Source organism: Capsicum annuum, chromosome 9 (assembly GCF_002878395.1).
Source record: "Capsicum annuum cultivar UCD-10X-F1 chromosome 9, UCD10Xv1.1, whole genome shotgun sequence".
NCBI lineage: Eukaryota > Viridiplantae > Streptophyta > Magnoliopsida > Solanales > Solanaceae > Capsicum > Capsicum annuum.
Window position 1 is genome coordinate 206,430,207 of NC_061119.1, and position 18,399 is coordinate 206,448,605.

Sequence of the window (18,399 nt, forward strand, 5' to 3'; positions counted from 1 at the left end):
ATCAAAATTAACAACAACGCCAAAATGAGAGCATTTAGTTTGTGATTCAAGTTTTGTTTCCAAGAGATTCAAAGCAGATTTGGGGCGATTTTTTCGATAGCAAAATCAACACCTTCCGCTGTAACAGAAAAAGATACACACTGATTTCTGATTTTTGCTCAGTTTTTTATTTACATATCAAATAATTGTTTTATTATTAAATTCATATATTTTAGAAAAACTACAACTTTTTATTTAAATTATATTTATGGATAAAATTATACATAGTCACATATGAAAAAAGAAACCATTTTAATAATTGACAATCAAAGCAGATAAGGGGAAATGGAGAAAAACAATAGTATGAAAGGGAAGGTCACTGACATTAGTCTTCTTTTCACACTTAAGATACCTCAAACTTCCAAGGCTACTTTTACCTTTTTTATGTCACAGCCTACAAAGGCTACAGTATTGTTTAGTGCCATAACTACAGGGCATCAATAATATAGCTACATTTTTTAGTTTCATATCTAATTATCATGAGTAAAGTAATTAGTATTCACTGAGTTATAATCAAATTTGCCACGATATACTCAATTTTACGGGAATTCTATTATTTCTAAACAAAATTTTCGCATATTTTTATCAATATTTTTAGCTGACATGTCATCTTTTGTCAATCATTTTAGTTAACGTGATATTTTTAACCTTAATTTCATTTTATGTTATCAAGGTATCACGACAACACAAAGAATGATAAAAATATACTAAAATTGAGTTCTGAGGGGTAATATGAATTTTCTTTTTGAACTATTATTAGTTATTATTGAAATACACTTTCGTTCTACTTATTTACTTTTTTCTACTTGAACGATGTTCACGACTCAGGTAGAAAAATGAAATAATTAATGATGATATCATACATAAAAGTATTCTTTAATTTGGTTTTGATTGACAGTTTATGTTATTCAACTTCGAATATTCACAATTTGACATTTAAACTTGTATAAAGTTAAACAAATCGATACATGCGTCCTATGTGATAATTTGTGTAATATATAACGTCTTATGTGTATTATGCCATACAGGACACACGTGTCTACTTGTTTAACTTCATACAAGTCAAGTGCTATTTGTGTACATCTAAAATGGAGGACCTATATGCTAATAGAGGTCAAGTTAAACGACAAGTCAATATATAACACAATTGATGATAAAGTGTATTTTGATAAATAATTGGTAATAGTTCATATAGAAAATATGCACACCTAATAGTTCATGTATAAAATTCAAAAAATAAAATACTTTAAGTGTATTTTTTAAATTTCATTTAATAATATATTAATCGATAGTATGGTACGTAGAAAAGATAATATATTCGAGATTAAATTTATATCATCGATTAAATATAGTATAGTATAAATCTAAATCAAACTTAATTGTGAAAATCTTATCTAATTCCATTCAATTTAAAATTAGTCACAAGAAAAATAATCAATCTAAAGTATGATCTTAAAATTATAATCCCAAAATAATTTACAAGAAAAATAAATCAATCTAAAGTATGACCTTAAAATTATAATCCCAAAATAATTTAGTATGATTATCACATACATGCTTCTACAACTAACAAAGTAGGAGTAATTAATTATATACTTCAAAGTACTAATACTAGTAAAGACTAAACAGTAGTTTCAGCAATCTTTCATTTTCGATAAATCTTCTTTCAATCTTTGAGGGTCCCTCTCCTTTTCCCCTTTACTGCTTTTTTCTATGTAGCTTTGAATACTTGAACAGTGTCACACTGAAATAATTAAATAAAAAAAGTGCTCAAAGATCTGTACAAAAAAAGCTGCTTAATTTACTGTTCTTTTTGCATAGATTTAGTTGTTTAGAGTTTCAAGATTTTTACTTGGGAACTTAAAGATCCAGTTGCTTCTGTAGTCTGTGGAGAAAAGGGTTTTTTTTTTTTCCCTTGATTTTCAGTGATTTTAGGACAAGTACGTAGGAGTTGACATTGGTGGTGTTTAGCCTGCTTCTTGTTTTTTGCTTAGTGTGTGTCTGTGTGGAGGGGTTGGGGTTGGGTGGTATAACCAGTTGCTCTTTTAGTTTCTTCGGAGAAAAGGGTGTTTTGGGGTTTTCTTGTTTTATGTTTTTTCTTGATTTTTTCAGTTATGTTAGGACTAGTATGAAGTAGCTGCCATTGGTGTGTTATGCTTGCCTGCTTCTTGGTTTTAGCTTAGTGTGTGTGTTTGTGTAGTGTCAAAGGTCTGCTATAACTAGTTGCTTCTGTAGTTTCTTTGGAGAAAAGGGTGTTTTGGGGTTTCCTTATTTTTGTGTGTTTTCTTGATTTTCAGTGATTTTAGTACAAGTGTGAAGTAGCTGCCATTGGTGGTGTTTAGTTGTATACTTGCCTGCTTGATGGTTTTTGCTTAGGGTGTCTGTGTGTGTGTGTTTTGGGAGGGGGGGGGGGGGGTGTGGTAAATATTTTTTTTATAAATTGTTTTTTTTGTTTTTTTTTTGGGGGGAGGGGGGGTTTGGTGTTTTTTTTTTTTTTTTGTTTTTTTTGTTGTTTTGGTTTTTGGGGGGGGGGGGGGGGGGGGGGGGGGGGGGAGATTAGTGTCAAAGTTTTCATTTTTAGCCTTCTTTTTGCTCTTTTGTATATATTTGGGGCTTTTTTCTTTTAGCTTTTTGGGTTAATTAGGAAAAGTAGTTGAGTTAAATTGATTAAAGGGAATGAGGGTGTCATCTTCTGGCTTCAATCCTCAGCGTGAGGAAGGTGTGTTTTGTTTCTCCTTATTTATTTTTGTCATCTTTTGTTTATTGAGCTTGAATTGAAGTATTCTTTGTAATCATTAATTTTTTTCTTTTACTTGGGAGTGAACATTTTTGATGTTTGATTATGGCAGGAGGGGAGAAGAAATGCCTGAATTCAGAGCTGTGGCATGCTTGTGCAGGGCCATTGGTCTCTCTTCCACACGAAGGAAGCCGAGTAGTGTATTTTCCTCAAGGGCATAGTGAGCAGGTTAGTAGTAGAACTTATGTTATACCATAAACTCATAAAGTTAATTATAAGCACAGGTGTCTGATATGGTTGGAGTAAATTCTTATGTTGTGGTTCTTCATGGTTATGATCAGTGATGAAGTCAGAAAGTTTGTTTAGAGTCTTCAAAGATACTTTCAAGATTGTAGTATATACGTATCGAAAGTAACATTTGACCTATATACATAGCATCATTTTCAGACAAAGGGTGTTCAACTGACCTCCCTTCGATGTACATAGCTATGCCCCTGGTCATGTTCGCTTTGAAGTTTGAACTTAGTTTTTGTAATGGTAGGTGATTGATATAAGTAACTTTCAAGATTTAACTTGTGCCGTATGAGGGTATGCTACTATTTTGTAATTTGAATGTCTCTCTGTCATGCCTTCTGGGATGTTTGAGCTTTTAGTTGAAGGGGTTAACTATTTTGCACTTCCAGGCATGTTGTGCCTGTCAGGGAGATGTCCCTACGTGTGTAGGTATAGGAAAGAAACCTTTCTTTCTAACTCTGGAGAACTAAGTAACTCCCAGTGCCGTATTCATCTTGGCAAATTAGTATTACAGAAAAAGAACATCATTAGTTGTTGATATATTTCTTTTTATTAATTTGTGAGGGATTCTAATTCATTAAGCTATTTCCTAGAGTTGATCTTGTTCTTGATATAATTCTGCATTAGTTTGGACTGTTTGGCTAATTTTCGGTGCGACCAGAATAGATTACCCATTGGATTCCTAGAACTCCTAATTATGGGTGAAATGATGTTACTTGAAATACTTTGTACTGGTCTTTTTTTTAATAGCTTGTACAGTAGTGGTAGGCTATGTTGCTCGGACTGTCTGAAAATGTGGCCACACCCATATCCGATCTTCAAAAGCTGTACCTCGTTTTGAGGATCTGGCGACATATTTGAAGAGTCCAAGCAACAAAGTTGGTAGGCACCTTTAATCTTTTGTGGAAGTCTTACAGGTTGCTGCATCCACAAACAAGGAAATAGATGGTCATATCCCGAACTATCCTGGATTACCACCTCAACTTTTCTGTCAGCTTCACAATGTGACTATGAATGTAAGTTTGACCCTACATTCTCTTCAGTGTGAAAATCATGTTTTTTGGAGTATTAACAGTGGTTAAGAGATTGAAAAAATTCTAAACTACAGGCAGATGTTGAAACTGATGAAGTATATGCTCAAATGACTTTGCAGCCATTAACTCCAGTATGTTACTTTCATCAGTTCATTTGTTTTCTTTCTAAATTATTTAAAAGTGCTAATTGACTATTTCACCATAGGAAGAGCAAAAAGATTTGTGCCTGCAACCAGCTGAACTTGGGACCCTGAGTAAACAACCAACTAACTATTTCTGCAAAACATTGACTGCAAGTGATACCAGTACCCATGGTGGATTCTCCGTCCCTCGACGTGCTGCAGAAAAAGTTTTTCCTCCTCTTGTAGGTCCCGTCAGATGCACTCATCAGCAATTTTTCCTTTTTCTATTTTACTTGAGGTGCATTTGGTTTTAGGATATCCTGCTAGTGGCCAATTGTGTTTGATTGACTCATGTTATATCTTGCTGTTGCAGGATTACTCTCAGCAGCCTCCTGCGCAAGAGTTGATTGCTAAAGATCTTCACGGAAATGAATGGAAGTTCCGGCATATATTTCGCGGTGAGTTTCTGTTCAGAGAGTTGATATAGTAGTATCACATTGAAAGACTTTGTTGCAATGTTGTCGTGGTGGTTGGTACCTTTTTTTGAATCGTCTATGTTGAAAGTTCTTAGGGACTTTATATATACTGCATTATATGAAGTTTGAATTCACTACATTGTGGTAGGAAGTTTATGATGCTGCTAATATACTTCTGAATTCAATTCAATGACTACACCAATGGTTGAGCGATCCAGTTCCCTGGCCTAATAGACCTCTGCAGAGTGATCTAATGACTATATAACATGTTGGACCAGCGTTTAAAATTGTATTGACCTTTTACTCATCAGGACAGAAAAATTCACCTTTTCCTTTTAGCTTCTAAAACACTGAAGATGACACAAAGAAAAAGTTGGAAATTAAGAATTCTTGTTTATCGCTTAAATTAAATGAAGAACCTAGTGCAGCAGTGTATTATTGTTTTGACTTAGGTTCTGTTGTCTCTTTCCTCTGACCTAGATTCCATTATGGATGCAATATGATTTTTTCCTAGTTGTTATCCTCTTATTGTATGATGTAGGACAAGCGGGTCTGGATTTCTAGTGTTGTTTCTGATTGCTGTGCTATGATTTATGAAATCGGACACTAATGATCTAATTCCTCGTACTTAGGCCAACCAAAGAGGCATCTCCTGACGACAGGATGGAGTGTGTTTGTAAGTGCGAAGAGACTTGTTGCAGGCGACTCAGTTATCTTTATCTGGTAGAAAAATATCATCCTAGCTATTGCAGTTCCTTTAGAAGTTTCCATACAACCATTTAACACTCACAGTTGATATGTATATGTGTTTATAAATTGAATGTATCTGAGCTGCATATGCAATATAACTGTTCTGTTGCTCGTCTTTTATATCCAATAAGGAGGCTGTCAATTAAATCGATTTGTTATTTGTCTTTCCTTATAGGCTCACATTAAGTTGGTGGTTCTGTGGGGTCTGTTACATTTGCCTATGTGCTCTTTTCTCTGGTTGAATACATGCAAACATTTGAAATCTCCATTTTTGTGTTGTATACTTGGCAAGCTAAATATTTACTGCTCGAAAACTTTACAGCCAATGTAAAATACATTTAGAATCTTCATGAAGTTTGGAAGTGGTTAACAACTTCTGCCTAGCATGCAGTCTATATTGTGTGCTGGTATAGGCTATAGCTTGTTGCATTTGCAATTAAATAAACTCTCTTGTTTCACCTTCTCAAACTTTCAGATCGATTTTATCTGGCTAAATGCTGTTATCTCCCATCAGGAACGAAAATAATCAATTGCTTTTGGGGATACGACGTGCCAATCGTCCACAAACGGTTTTGCCTTCCTCAGTATTGTCAAGTGATAGCATGCACATTGGTCTTCTAGCTGCAGCAGCTCATGCAGCTGCAACAAATAGCCGGTTTACAATATCTTTCAATCCAAGGTAATGGTTGCATTTCTAGTTCACTAATGGAATTAAGTTCACATTTGATGTTTTAGCTTTCCGATTTCAGGGCTTGTCCATCAGAGTTTGTAATACCTCTCGCCAAGTATGTTAAAGCAGTGTATCATACGCGAGTTTCTATTGGCATGAGGTTCCGTATGCTGTTTGAAACAGAAGAATCAAGCATCCGCAGGTAGGTATAATCTTCAAGAAAATTTTCGCAAGCATTTTTAAAACATTACGAATGACAAGGTCAGTTGGAGAACCTAATCTTTTATTGATAAGAGAGACATTATATTGAAATGTGAAGGGATGGGCCAGGGGTTTTATCGATTTCTCAAAGAGTTTGGTGTGAAAGTATTTCAACATCTTTGAAAAGTATAGACTGCAGTGTAAAAATGTTCTTGTTAGAATAAGGAAACATTAGGAGATCATAATTTTGGTGGGAGCTGCTGCCTAACTCTCTCCTCCCAGGAAAAGGTCATGGGGAATTAATCTTGCTTGAAAGAAATGGAACTCCTTATTGTTAAATAAGTTTCAATCTAGGACAATCCGTGTTTTTGAGTTGTTTATGATTCAGTTTTCTCTGCCTAATATTTTTGACACAGTTCGTGATAATTTCCCAAGAGAAAGAAGATAAACTCTGCCCTTTGTATTTTATCCCTTTTTTCTTTCTAATTGGTACAAATAGTTTAATCATGTGAACGTCTTTGGTCTCAGGTATATGGGCACAATTACGGGCATCAACGATTTAGATCCTGTTCGTTGGCCAAATTCTCATTGGCAGTCTGTAAAGGTTAGTTCATAGCAGGTGGTCATTTTGTATTAAATAATAAATTGAAACTATTGCTACTTAAATCCTTTTATTACTTGTGGATTCTCACAGGCATACTGTCCGTTTGGGTTTAGAATTTCATTGTTGATCCTCTTATCATGCAGGTTGGATGGGATGAATCAACTGCAGGGGAGAGGCAGCCTAGAGTTTCGTTGTGGGAAATTGAACCTCTGACAACCTTTCCAATGTATCCATCTCCTTTCTCCCTTAGGCTGAAACGGCCATGGCCATCTGGACTGCCTTCATTTCCTGGTCTGATATTTTTTCTGTTGTTCCTGGGGGATATCTGTATGAGTGTATTCATCAATTTGATTTCAGTTCTAACTTTAGGTGTTCGCTCTTCTCATCCATTCAGGTCTATCAAATGGTGATATGACTATGAATTCTCAACTTCCATGGCTGCACGGTGGCATGGGCGATCAGGGTATACAATCACTTAATTTCCAGGGATTTGGTGTTAATCCATTCATGCAACCAAGGTTTGATGCTTCTATGCTAGGCTTGCAGCCTGACATTTTGCAAGCAATGGCAGCATTAGATTCTTCTAAGCTTGCAAATCAGTCGCTTATGCAGTTCCAACATATCCCTAGTTATTCAGCATCTTTGATTCAGAGCCAGCTGTTGCATCCATCCAATTCGCAACGTACTTTGCTTCAAGGTTTCCCTGAAAACCAGCTACTATCTCAGGCACAGATGCTGCAGCAGCAATTGCAGGGCCACCAATCTTATGATACTCAGCAGCAACAGTTGCAGCGCCAGCAATTGTGTCATGATCAACAACTTCAGGAACCACATCAAGCACTCTCGCTGCGTCAAGATCAGCAGCAAACCAAGGCTGAGTCTCAGTCACAGCTTTCTCATTTACAGGTCTTAGGTTCAACTGGTTCTCAACAAACATATTCTGATATAGTTGGTAATCATATTAATACATCTAACAGCAGTTCCACCATGCAAAATCTCCTGAGTTCATTTTCCCGTAATGGAGCATCCACTTTCCTGAACATGCCTGAAACCAACTCTCTGGTGTCTCCTTCCTCATCATCAAAGCGGATTGCTCTAGAATCTCAGCTCCCTTCACGAGCTCCGTACATAGTGACACAGGCTGAAAATTTGATGGTGCCTAATACTAAAGTCTCAGACTTCTCCAATTTGTTTTCACCGCTTCCTGGCAGAGAAGTTTTGGATTATCAAGGTGTAGTAGATAGCCAAAACAATATGCTATTTGGAATTAATAATGATTCATCTATCATACAGCAAAATGGTATGTCAAACCTGAAGGGTAACAGTCCGGATAAGGGATCTTTACTTGTGCCTTATGCTACCTCTACCTTCACAAATACAGGGGGTAGTGAGTTTCCTGTTAATTCAGATATGACAAGTTCAAGTTGTGTAGATGAATCAGGTGTCTTGCAGTCCTCAGAAAATGTGGATCAAGCAAATTCACTTGCAGGAACCTTTGTGAAGGTGAGTGTATAATCTGCTGTGAGAAATGTGGAACCTTTAATTTGCTGATGATTTAAAGGCACATCTTTTTATAACTTCTAAAAGTTGGGAAGGGTTGTCAATAATGTCTCGATTCACGTGTCTTGTTTCTGGCAGGTTCACAAATCAGGGTCCTTTGGACGATCACTGGATATCTCCAAATTCAGCAGCTATAATGAGCTGCGAAGTGAGCTTGCTCACATGTTTGGCCTTGAAGGCCTGTTGGAGAATCCTGAGAGATCAGGCTGGCAGCTTGTATTTGTTGACCGTGAGAATGATGTTCTTCTCCTTGGTGACGACCCCTGGAAGTAAGTATCCAACCACTTGTTTTCTGTGGCAGGCTTGCTCCTACCACCAACTTTTTTTTTGTGTAAGCGCTTTTTTTTCCCCGGAGAGGGGACGGAGTGGTTCTGTGTATTTCATTTGACTCAAAGAAATAACGGAAGTCAGGAAATCATGGTAAAATACTGAGGAAGCATGAGAAAGCATTCTGGAAAAAAAGGAACTGTAACTACAACAGAATAGTGCACTAATTTTAAGTACAGGAGACAGTAGATAGTTCTGATATGTGAGGTTTTGGGATAGTTTCTGATGTTTTCTTACGACCTACTAAAGATCAGTTTGGATTGGACCATCTCTAAAACGACTTGGAGGTAAAAGCTAGATAGGCAAGTAACATCTCCAGTAACTTTGTCTAAGGAGAGAGCCCATACTTCCTCTTTGGTTTACATTTACGAATTTCCACAGATCATTAGTTTCTGCTCTCTAGACATTACGAGTAGCTTTTGGTCTTGTACTGCTATTTGAAACAATCCTGAACCGAGGGTCTATCGGAAAGAGCCTCTCTACTTCATTTGAGGTAGTGGTATGAACTGCGTACACTTACCCTCCCAAGACCCCACTTTGTGGGAAATACACTGGGTATGTTGTTGTTGTTGTTGTCATAGTACTGCTATTTGAAACAATCGCAGTTTCCACTTTAGATACTGCCAATTGCAGCTCCCCTACTTAAAGCTTTCAACTTCATCAGTTCATAGCATCATATTTCCCACTTGCACATTTCCGAGTACTTATTTTACTAAATTTAGTTGTTAACCAACATGGAAGGGGAGCCTTGGAGTAACTGGTGAAGTTGCTGCCTTGTGACCAGGAGGTCATGGGTTCAAGCCTTGGAAACAGCCTCTGGCAGAAATGCAAGGTAAGGTTGCGTACGATACACCCTTGTGGTGGGGCCCTTCCCCGGACACCGCGCATAGCGGTAGCTTTAGTGCACCGGGCTGCCCCTAGTTGTTAACCAACATACACTGACGATGTAGAATTTTTAAATTTTTTTGAACGTCACCTTGTCAATGTTATAAGTAGCATATTTGTTAGAACTTTTGGTTATTTACATTTTTAACTAATCTCTATCTTGCTACAGCGAGTTTGTGAACGATGTTTGGTACATCAAGATACTCTCTCCACTTGAAGTGCAACAGATGGGCAAAGAGGGCCTTGACCTTCCAAGTGCTGGCAAAACGCAGAGTATCGCTAGCAATGGCAATGGTAATGGCTGTGATGATTTCATGAACCGGAACCACTCGTTTAGTATTATGAACGGAATGCCCTTGGGGTCACTTGACTACTAATCTATGTTTGCTTGGACACAACAAAAATGTTGCTGCACCTGTGTTGGATCCTCCAAAAATACCCTACTTCTGGAGGATTTGACACTCATCGGTAATTTTGATAAGTCCGGGCAATATAAGCTACTAATGAAGTGATGTATCATGTAGCTGCTCTTGTACTTGGTTAATATGAGCAATTCTTTGTACCTTCTTCAATCAATATGAAGCTAGTAAACCAGATAGTTTTCAATGTAAATTATTCTGTTTATTATTGTTATTACTGTGGAACTACCTTCAGAGACATGTACAACTAGTGTTACTAGCTGAAGCAATGATTTTCACCTGTTGTATTTATGAATAGACGTTCTCTATCTCTATGAGGTAGGTGTAAGGTTCGTGTAAACTCTTACTTTTTCTAGACCCCACTTGTCAATGGTGGTAGTCTGGAACTATTAGTTGTTTCCTTTTTTATCTGAACTATCATCATTGTGATACTTCGTGTGTTTTTGACAAAACATGCCCAAGAGCAGATTGACGGTGTTAGTTATGGGTTCAATGAAACCCAATACCTTTGGCGTAGACCTGTAATGTGTTACAAAGTTCACCAACTATGTACAAATATTAAATTTTGAATCCAGTTATTGCAGTTGGGGTCAAAAGTATAACAAAATCTCAAATTCATAAAGTTCAGATCTTGAATTGCATTTCAAAAGCAAGATTGATCCTCACCTAAGCTTCTAAATGAACTATAAAAATACACTTAATTTTACCTACCCTTTATCAATATAGCATATTTTGCCTATGATACTAATCTATACATTAGTCTAAACCAGGACTGGTGGTTGTACGTGTACCTTAGTGAATTTCGTACAAACATATTTACATCAACTCACATTCTGTTCCTTTCAATGCATACAAAGTTGCATTGTTAAAAGACAAAAGGCAGTAAGAACAAGTACCTAATAATATACTTCATTCAACAGCTAAATTATCAGACATGACATCAGACGAAATCAGAGAGTTTTTGGAACACAAGAATGTGTCTTTCCAGGGGTATTTCAAGTTGTTTGTATGGGAATCAAGGCCACTTTGGCTTCTGTCAGGGGCTGTTTTTACAGTCTTGAATTTTAACTACATGCTTGGCATTGTCACACTTAGGTTTGTTGGGACATTTAAGTTCATTGGAGTTAGCTGGTGCTTCCATTGCTAGTGTGGTAATTCAAGGCCTTGCTTATGGTGTCATGGTATTTTTTATATGTTCTGCTTTTTGTCAGGTTGACGCGTAAAGATCTTTTTACACCATCTGTGTACGTAGTACAATTTAGGGATTTACGTATAATTAACTCGTAAGTGATCAAAAATTGTGTATATCCTTATATCCCTCCCACCAAGACATGGAATTAACATATGAGAAATCTAGTAAGTGGTATCAAGAAAATAATTCTTTTTTCTCCAAAAAAAATAAAATAGTTCAGGAGATGGAAGTAAAATCTCTTCATTCCATGATTCAATGAAATATCTTGAGATTTTGTTGAATTCGTAAGTGTACCTGCAAATATCAATCAAGTGAATTTCAATCAATATGACGTGCTGCTGTTTCAAACTATGTTACTCATACTATCCAAAAATGGTATTTCACCTATGTCAAATCCTCGAAAAATGCACTATTTTTGGAGAATCCGACCACTGCAATGCGGGCCATGCAATGTTTTTGAAGAGTTCGAGCAATATACGTTTCAAATTCTCGTTTCGCCTCTGTCAGATGTCATATGGATTTTTGAACTTTGCAAATATTGGTAGGTTTTGCTACATGGCTTAAAGAGATTTGTATTTCTTTGAAAACAGTTGGACATGGCAAGTGCTGTTAAGATTGTGGCCAAGCATATGAAGGGAGTAATATGCCAAAGAGCAATTTTACTTCACCTTGGAGCAGCTTTTCTCCTTTTATTCCCTTACTGGTTCTCAGGGCCATTGCTTAAAGCAATAGGCCAATCAGAGACCATATCTGAGCAAGGCGAATTATGTCGCGCGCAGATTGATCATTCAGCTATATGCATTTGCCATAAGTTGTCCAATGCAGATGTTTTAACAGGCACAGAACATTGTCAAACCTTTGGCTTATTTTGCAGTTTATGTGTTCAGTGTGCATGTTTTGATCACTTGGCTTGTGGTTCGGAGCTGTCTAGCAGAGAGATTCTCGTGGTGGCTGTCGGTCATCGTGCAAGGTATTTACGTTGTGTTTAGTCCTTTGTGCAAGGAGACTTGGACTGGACATTGGTTTCTCTGTGAATGCTTGTCAATAGCATTTGGCCTTACTTCAAGCTAACTGTTGCCTTTGCTTTCATGTTATGGTAATTGGTTCCCTCTCTCCCTCTCAAGTAGATTTGTCATGTAGGCCAGGTCAACCTACAACCCAGCCCGTTTACCAATTTAAGTTGACCCCTTAGCCAGCCCGGCCCACTTCATGCATTAACCGATCCATAAAGAGGCCTGGACCGGCTTCACATATGCCATCTACTGGACCTGGACCTGAACTACATGTAACGTTTTCGTCATACCCCTTTCTTGCCCCGGCCTGCCTCATGCATTAACCTATCCGTTCCCTCTAAATAAGGGGTCTTGGCCAGTTTTGCATGTGTGACCTGTGAAGTGAACCAGGCCGGGGTCAATTAGTGGCCCGGTCTGACCCAGTTACAAAAAAAAATCACCACGATCAGTCACCACTACCAACAAATGTTGCCACAAACACTGAGTTTAGTAAAAATTATATTCAAACAAAATTTTTGATTCTTTTCCAAAATGTAGCTTGGTGATATGGTACTTCCAAGGCCTAGTACTTGTATCAGGGCTACTTCCCTATGCTACAATCTATCTGGACTCCCATCTCTTTTGGTAAATTAAAGAAAGAAAACCATCCTTTGCTTCATAAATGACTTTAATTAGATGCTCACAACTTTTATTGACGCTAACAGCATGAATTACTGGAACTGGGATATGCAATTTATGTTGGGACTAGCAGCTGCAGCCAGGTATTTATACATCAGAGAGCCTACATTCTTCATAAATGATTAAAAATAGCTGGAGCACCGACTAGAAAAAGTAAACAGTAAATCCTGCCACCTATTTATGTAAACATCCCATAATAATTTGCAAGTTGCACATGATGAATCACTTCATTTCAGAGCTAATAAAGAAATTATTATATCAATATTATCCTATTGAATGCCGAAAGTCTATCATAAACAACTTTTTTACGCTACAAAGGTAGGGGTAAAGTCTGCATAGATCCTACCTTCCCGTGATCTCACTTGTGGGATTACACTGAGTATATTATTGTTGTTGTTGTTGTTGTTGTTATTAATCTATCGATTAATTCATGTCCCTGCAGTGTTTGAGTTAGTAATGAGCTTGGAGCAGGAAATCCGAGGGTCGCGAAAATGGCGGTGATTGTAGTGAAACCTAGCCGTTATAATGAAATATTGTTATAAATGATGGCTGTTATAAAAAGATTTGACTGTATATTGATTGATAACTTTAAAAAAATAGTGAGTTTTAATGTTACTACAAGAAATATTTACACCGTCAGTGTATATAACTAAAAATCTTTTATCAAAATTCTATAAGTTCTCTTGAAGCTACGACCTGGAGATCTCCGCGTAGACATATATAGAAACCCTCTGCAGATGTGTGGAGTTATAAGGGGACCTTTATCTCCTAACTACTAGCAATGGACACTTATAATTTCTAGCAAGTTTTAGGTGTGTGTGTTGGCAGTGGATGGCAAGCTGTGGTAGCATTTGTCAATTTAGCTACTTATTATTGCATTGGCCTCCCAATTGGATGTTGATGAGGGATCAGGTCCCTTGAAAGTAGTATATGACAGTAAAACAGAAACACAACAAAAGAAAGTAAATAGACACAAACAATTTTTATGTGAAAGTAAATAGACACAAACAATTTTTATGTGGAATCCTCCTCGCTCAAGGGAGAAAAAATATAATTTGTCCTCATAGGCTTTCTTAAGCTTCACTATAATCAAATCAACTCTTGATTACAACTCAAAATGGACTTAACTCTAAGTTCTAAGGAAGCAATAACTCTATTACAACCTTCTTTAAACAACTGTTGGTTTTTGACATTAAAATTAGAGAAATAACAGAGAAAGATATGGAGAGAAAAAATATTGCAATTGTATTGTCAAAGGAAATTATTTTTAATGACTCAAAGACATATATTTATAGAATAACTAATTCCCAATTCAAATAACAAAGGGATAACTAATACCTAAGTCTAAGTCACATACGATTCTAATAATTTAAAACTACTAAAATTATCTCCTCCTACTTTATTTCTGAGTCATATCTTCAACACTCCTCCTTGGATTAGAAATTGTAGATTGCAGTCTCGACTTTGGCTGAATTTGACGACCTCTTAAATAAATCTGTCAATTCATCTTCGTTCTTGCATGGCTTGTGTGCATCTTCTGTTGGATTAAATAAGAAATTTTTGCCTCTCATCTTAATGTTAAAACCTCTTTTCCAGCACCATCATTGATGAAGCAATGTTTACTTTGTATCCTTTTTTCTATCAACTGACATATACTCAACAAGTTTTGATCAATACCAAGTACATAAAGAACATCTGAAATTGCTTTATTACCTGAACTTGTTTTGACGGCAACGGTTTCTTTTCCTTCAACAAGAATTTGATCACCATTTTCAATCCTATCTTTGGATATTTCAGTAGGCTTTAATTCTTTAAACAAACTCTTGTTATAAGTCATGTGGTTGGTACAACCGCTATCAATCAACCAAAAATTTGTTGAAACCTTACTTGAGATACATGTTGCAACAAAAAAATGGCCTTCTTCTTCTTTGTTGACCACACGTGCATCTGCTTCATGGTTTTCAAATTTGCTTTTGCAAATCACTGCTTCATGGCTAAGTTGATTGCACTTGATGCACTTCGCGTCTGGCCTTTTCCAACATCTATATGGTGGATGACCCATTTTTCCACAGTGCTCACAAGGTGGATAATTTTTTATATCATCTTACCTCATAAGTTTTCTTTGTTCCAGTGCTTGAAAAGAATTTAACAACTTCGCCAAAGTAATCTTGGACAAATCTTGTGTATTTTTCAAGGTTCATATCTTTCGGGTACTGTAACAAGAATTTTTCAACAATTCTTGAATCTTTAAATTCGGTACCTAGTAATCTTATCTTGTTAACAATGTCAAGTAATCTATCCGAGTACTCTTTGAATGTCTTGGAGTCTTTCATTCTCTGCAACTCGAACTCTCTTATTAAATTCAGTACTTGCATTCCTCGGATTCTTTCATCTCCAACATATTCTTTCTTCAGATAATCTCAAATTTCTTTTGGTGGTGCGAGAGACATAATTCTTGTAAAAATAATTGTTGAAATAGAAGCAAACAGAGTTGCCTTCGCCTTAGATTACGTGGTTTTCTTTTCCTTGTGACTCTTGATTTGGGCGGGTGAAATTATTTGGCAGCGGATTAATTTCATAATCCTCTTCCATAACTTTCTATGGATGAAGAGCCTCCAAGTAAGTTCCCATTCTCACAACCCATAATTGATAATTTTCACCATAAAAAATGGGTGGAGCCATTCGTGAAAAACTATTTTCAGAATTCATTTCTTCACTCACAGGTCCCTCAAGAAAAATAGCTTTAGATACCAATTGTTGGTTTTATTACAATTAAAAACTGAAAATCGAGATGAGTTAGAAGAGGAGAGACGCAGAGACGTTTATTTTTCTTTTATGGTAAGTTTAATCTATTTTGGTTGTAATAACACTATTTAAGGAAAAGTTGATGATCAATAATATGTAGCTCTGATACCAATTATTGGTTTTTGACTTTGAAATTAGAGAGATATCAAAAAAAGATATAGAGAGAAAAAATACTGCAATTGAATTGGTAAAGGAAATTATTTTATTAATGACTCAAAGACATATATTTATAGGTAAATTTTTAACTAAACTTCAATTCAAATAAGGATAACTAATTTCCAATTCAAATAACAAAGGATAACTAATACCTAAGTCTAAGTCACATATGATTCTAATAATTTAAAACTACTAAAATTATCTACCCCTACTTTATTCTGAGACATATCTTCAACAACAACTCTGTCAAAATTCTCTCCAAGTTGACTAACTCTAGCCAACTCTTCTTAGGTAACTCTATGTAAGTTCTCTCAACACAAAATTAGAATAAAAACTTTACTCACAACAACGGAGTAAATCGATTTCTAGGATATGACTCAAGAATAACAAAATTAAGAGCAATGAAAATTCCAGATCTTGAGCTTAAAGAGTTTTTGCTGCCTCCACTTGATATATCAGATTGCAAAAACTGTTGAACAATGTTGCTTCCTTTTGTATATATAGGAGTGTAGGAATCTTTATAGAAATTTGATTGGATCAAGTGTCCATTTCGGTACACTGTGCAGAGCGCGACAGTTGTCCTTTTTCAATGCGTGTAGCGAACCTGGTCCTTTGAGCAGCATGTAGTCATCATCAAAACATGAAACAACCGATGTGTTTTTGGCTTCAAAACAAGTTTGCAAGCAGCAGCATGTTTCTTTTCTTTTTCTATCATCTTAAGATAACTGGATAATAAGACGTGAAAGTTGACTCGAATACTATAATTATTAAAAATACAAAACAACAACTACTACGCGTCAGTTACAGACAAGTTGGATCAACAAATACAAAATGAGCGTGTGTGTTGTTTTTGACAGGGAATAGGGTGGGGGATGATTGTTGGAGTAATCCTACAAACATTCAGCTTGTTTATTTCAACTGTCAGAACAAACTGAAATACTGAGGTAACTTATTAGCTGCTCCATTTTTATCACTTCACACTTGCACAAGACGTAGTCTATTGGAAACAACCTCTACCTTATACTGAAGGTAGTGGTATGGATTGCGTACACTCTCTCAGACCCCACTTAGTGGGAACACACTGATTATGTTATTGTTGCACAAGATATTGGCATTAACTATTGATTCTAGGTTTATAAGTCTCAAGTTATATTCAAGTTGACAGAGTTGGATCTAGAGCGAGTTCAATGAGTGCAGACAATGAACTTACTGACTATAAATCTTAGATTCGCCTCTACTTAAGTAGCATGCTTCATTTGATTCTTCTAGTTCATGGAATATTTCATTGTTCCTAGATCGGTATGAAATAAGCCATGCTAGAAATTCTAGAATGCAATCTAATACTGATCAAGTGGACACACACACATATAGTGTTTGCTTCACTACAAATAGATTATTTTTATCGCTATTTTTCTTAGCGAGATTTAATTTTAAATGGCGACACCGAAAGATCCTATTTGTGCAAATCACCCGATTGTGAAACCATATGAAACTTAAATCTCATCAAAGGGATTTCTTTATATCTTCCTTTCTCATTATTCATAGATGGGGAAAAGAAAATAGATCATAATTTGGAAAGTTGGAAGTTTGCCAAAACCTTGGCTTGTATGCATCTCCTTTTCATTCTATTTGATGGATGGCTCATATTCATGATCAAATAAATTTAGGTTCAAGATTATATATAATCTTAACTGGCTCAAGAATCCTAAGCTAAATGCACCAGCATACTAGTGCAATCTCACAAGTAGATTCTGGAGAGAGTAGTATGTACGCAAATCTTACCCCTACCTTAAGAAGTAGAAGGGTTGTTTCCAATAGAATCTTGCTTCAACGAAAAGAGCACAACAAAACAGTTCAAGAAAAGAATTAAAAGAAGTGAAGCCGCCACGAGAAAAATACCAAAGATGGCATGAGAAAGAAAAAGGGTAGCTGGATTGCAAATGAACAGGGTCCAAGGAAGAATTGGACAGCAAAGATCTATTGTATACCACCTTATCATACATTTCTACAAGAGGTTGTTTCCACAACTTGAACCCGTGACCTCTTGATCACATGGGAATAACTTTACCAATTACTTCAAGAGTCACCTTCCATCGAATGAGAAAACATTCTGAACAAAATAATACTATAATTGAAATACAAGAAACAACAAACAGTATTAGAAATCGAAGAACAAGAAACCACATGAGTAATACTATGACTACTATAACGGATGGACAAGTGAGAAAACGCTCAATTACCTTCTGGTCTTCTACCCTAATCTGTATTACCCTAATCTGTATCTCTCCATAGCCTCCCTATCTATGAGAAAGGTAATTCTTTAAGAGGCAAAATACAGCAAGTGTTTGTACTGTTTGGTAGTTAAAAGGTCACCTAAGGGTCAACAAATCTTACTGCTACTTTACAACTGTGTTGGGAAAGAAAAGAAATGGTTAGT

At 36.3% G+C, this 18,399-nt stretch overlaps 1 protein-coding gene and 1 pseudogene across 1 annotated transcript; both read left to right on the plus strand.

Moving 5' to 3' along the window:
- The first annotated feature begins 1,714 nt into the window (after nucleotides 1–1,714).
- LOC107841891 (auxin response factor 6) lies at nucleotides 1,715–10,549 on the plus strand. The gene is made up of 14 exons (XM_016685744.2): nucleotides 1,715–2,758; nucleotides 2,889–3,004; nucleotides 3,988–4,086; nucleotides 4,179–4,235; nucleotides 4,310–4,468; nucleotides 4,600–4,684; nucleotides 5,335–5,425; nucleotides 5,967–6,131; nucleotides 6,202–6,324; nucleotides 6,852–6,927; nucleotides 7,071–7,218; nucleotides 7,322–8,430; nucleotides 8,566–8,756; nucleotides 9,869–10,549. The coding sequence occupies exons 1-14, from the start codon at nucleotides 2,716–2,718 to the stop codon at nucleotides 10,074–10,076; spliced, it is 2,670 nt and encodes an 889-aa protein (XP_016541230.2). The 5' UTR covers nucleotides 1,715–2,715; the 3' UTR covers nucleotides 10,077–10,549.
- On the plus strand, nucleotides 10,080–18,324 carry LOC107841189 (annotated as a pseudogene).
- The last annotated feature ends 75 nt before the right edge of the window (nucleotides 18,325–18,399 follow it).

What these genes read in the sequence shown, in the direction of transcription:
- LOC107841891 (XM_016685744.2), top strand. Translation starts at nt 2,716, where the DNA reads ATGAGGGTGTCATCTTCTGGCTTCAATCCTCAGCGTGAGGAAG. An exon ending in AAAAAGTTTTTCCTCCTCTT is followed by an intron (nt 4,469 to 4,599) that starts GTAGGTCCCGTC and finishes TTGCTGTTGCAG; the next exon opens with GATTACTCTCAGCAGCCTCC. An exon ending in ACAATATCTTTCAATCCAAG is followed by an intron (nt 6,132 to 6,201) that starts GTAATGGTTGCA and finishes TTCCGATTTCAG; the next exon opens with GGCTTGTCCATCAGAGTTTG.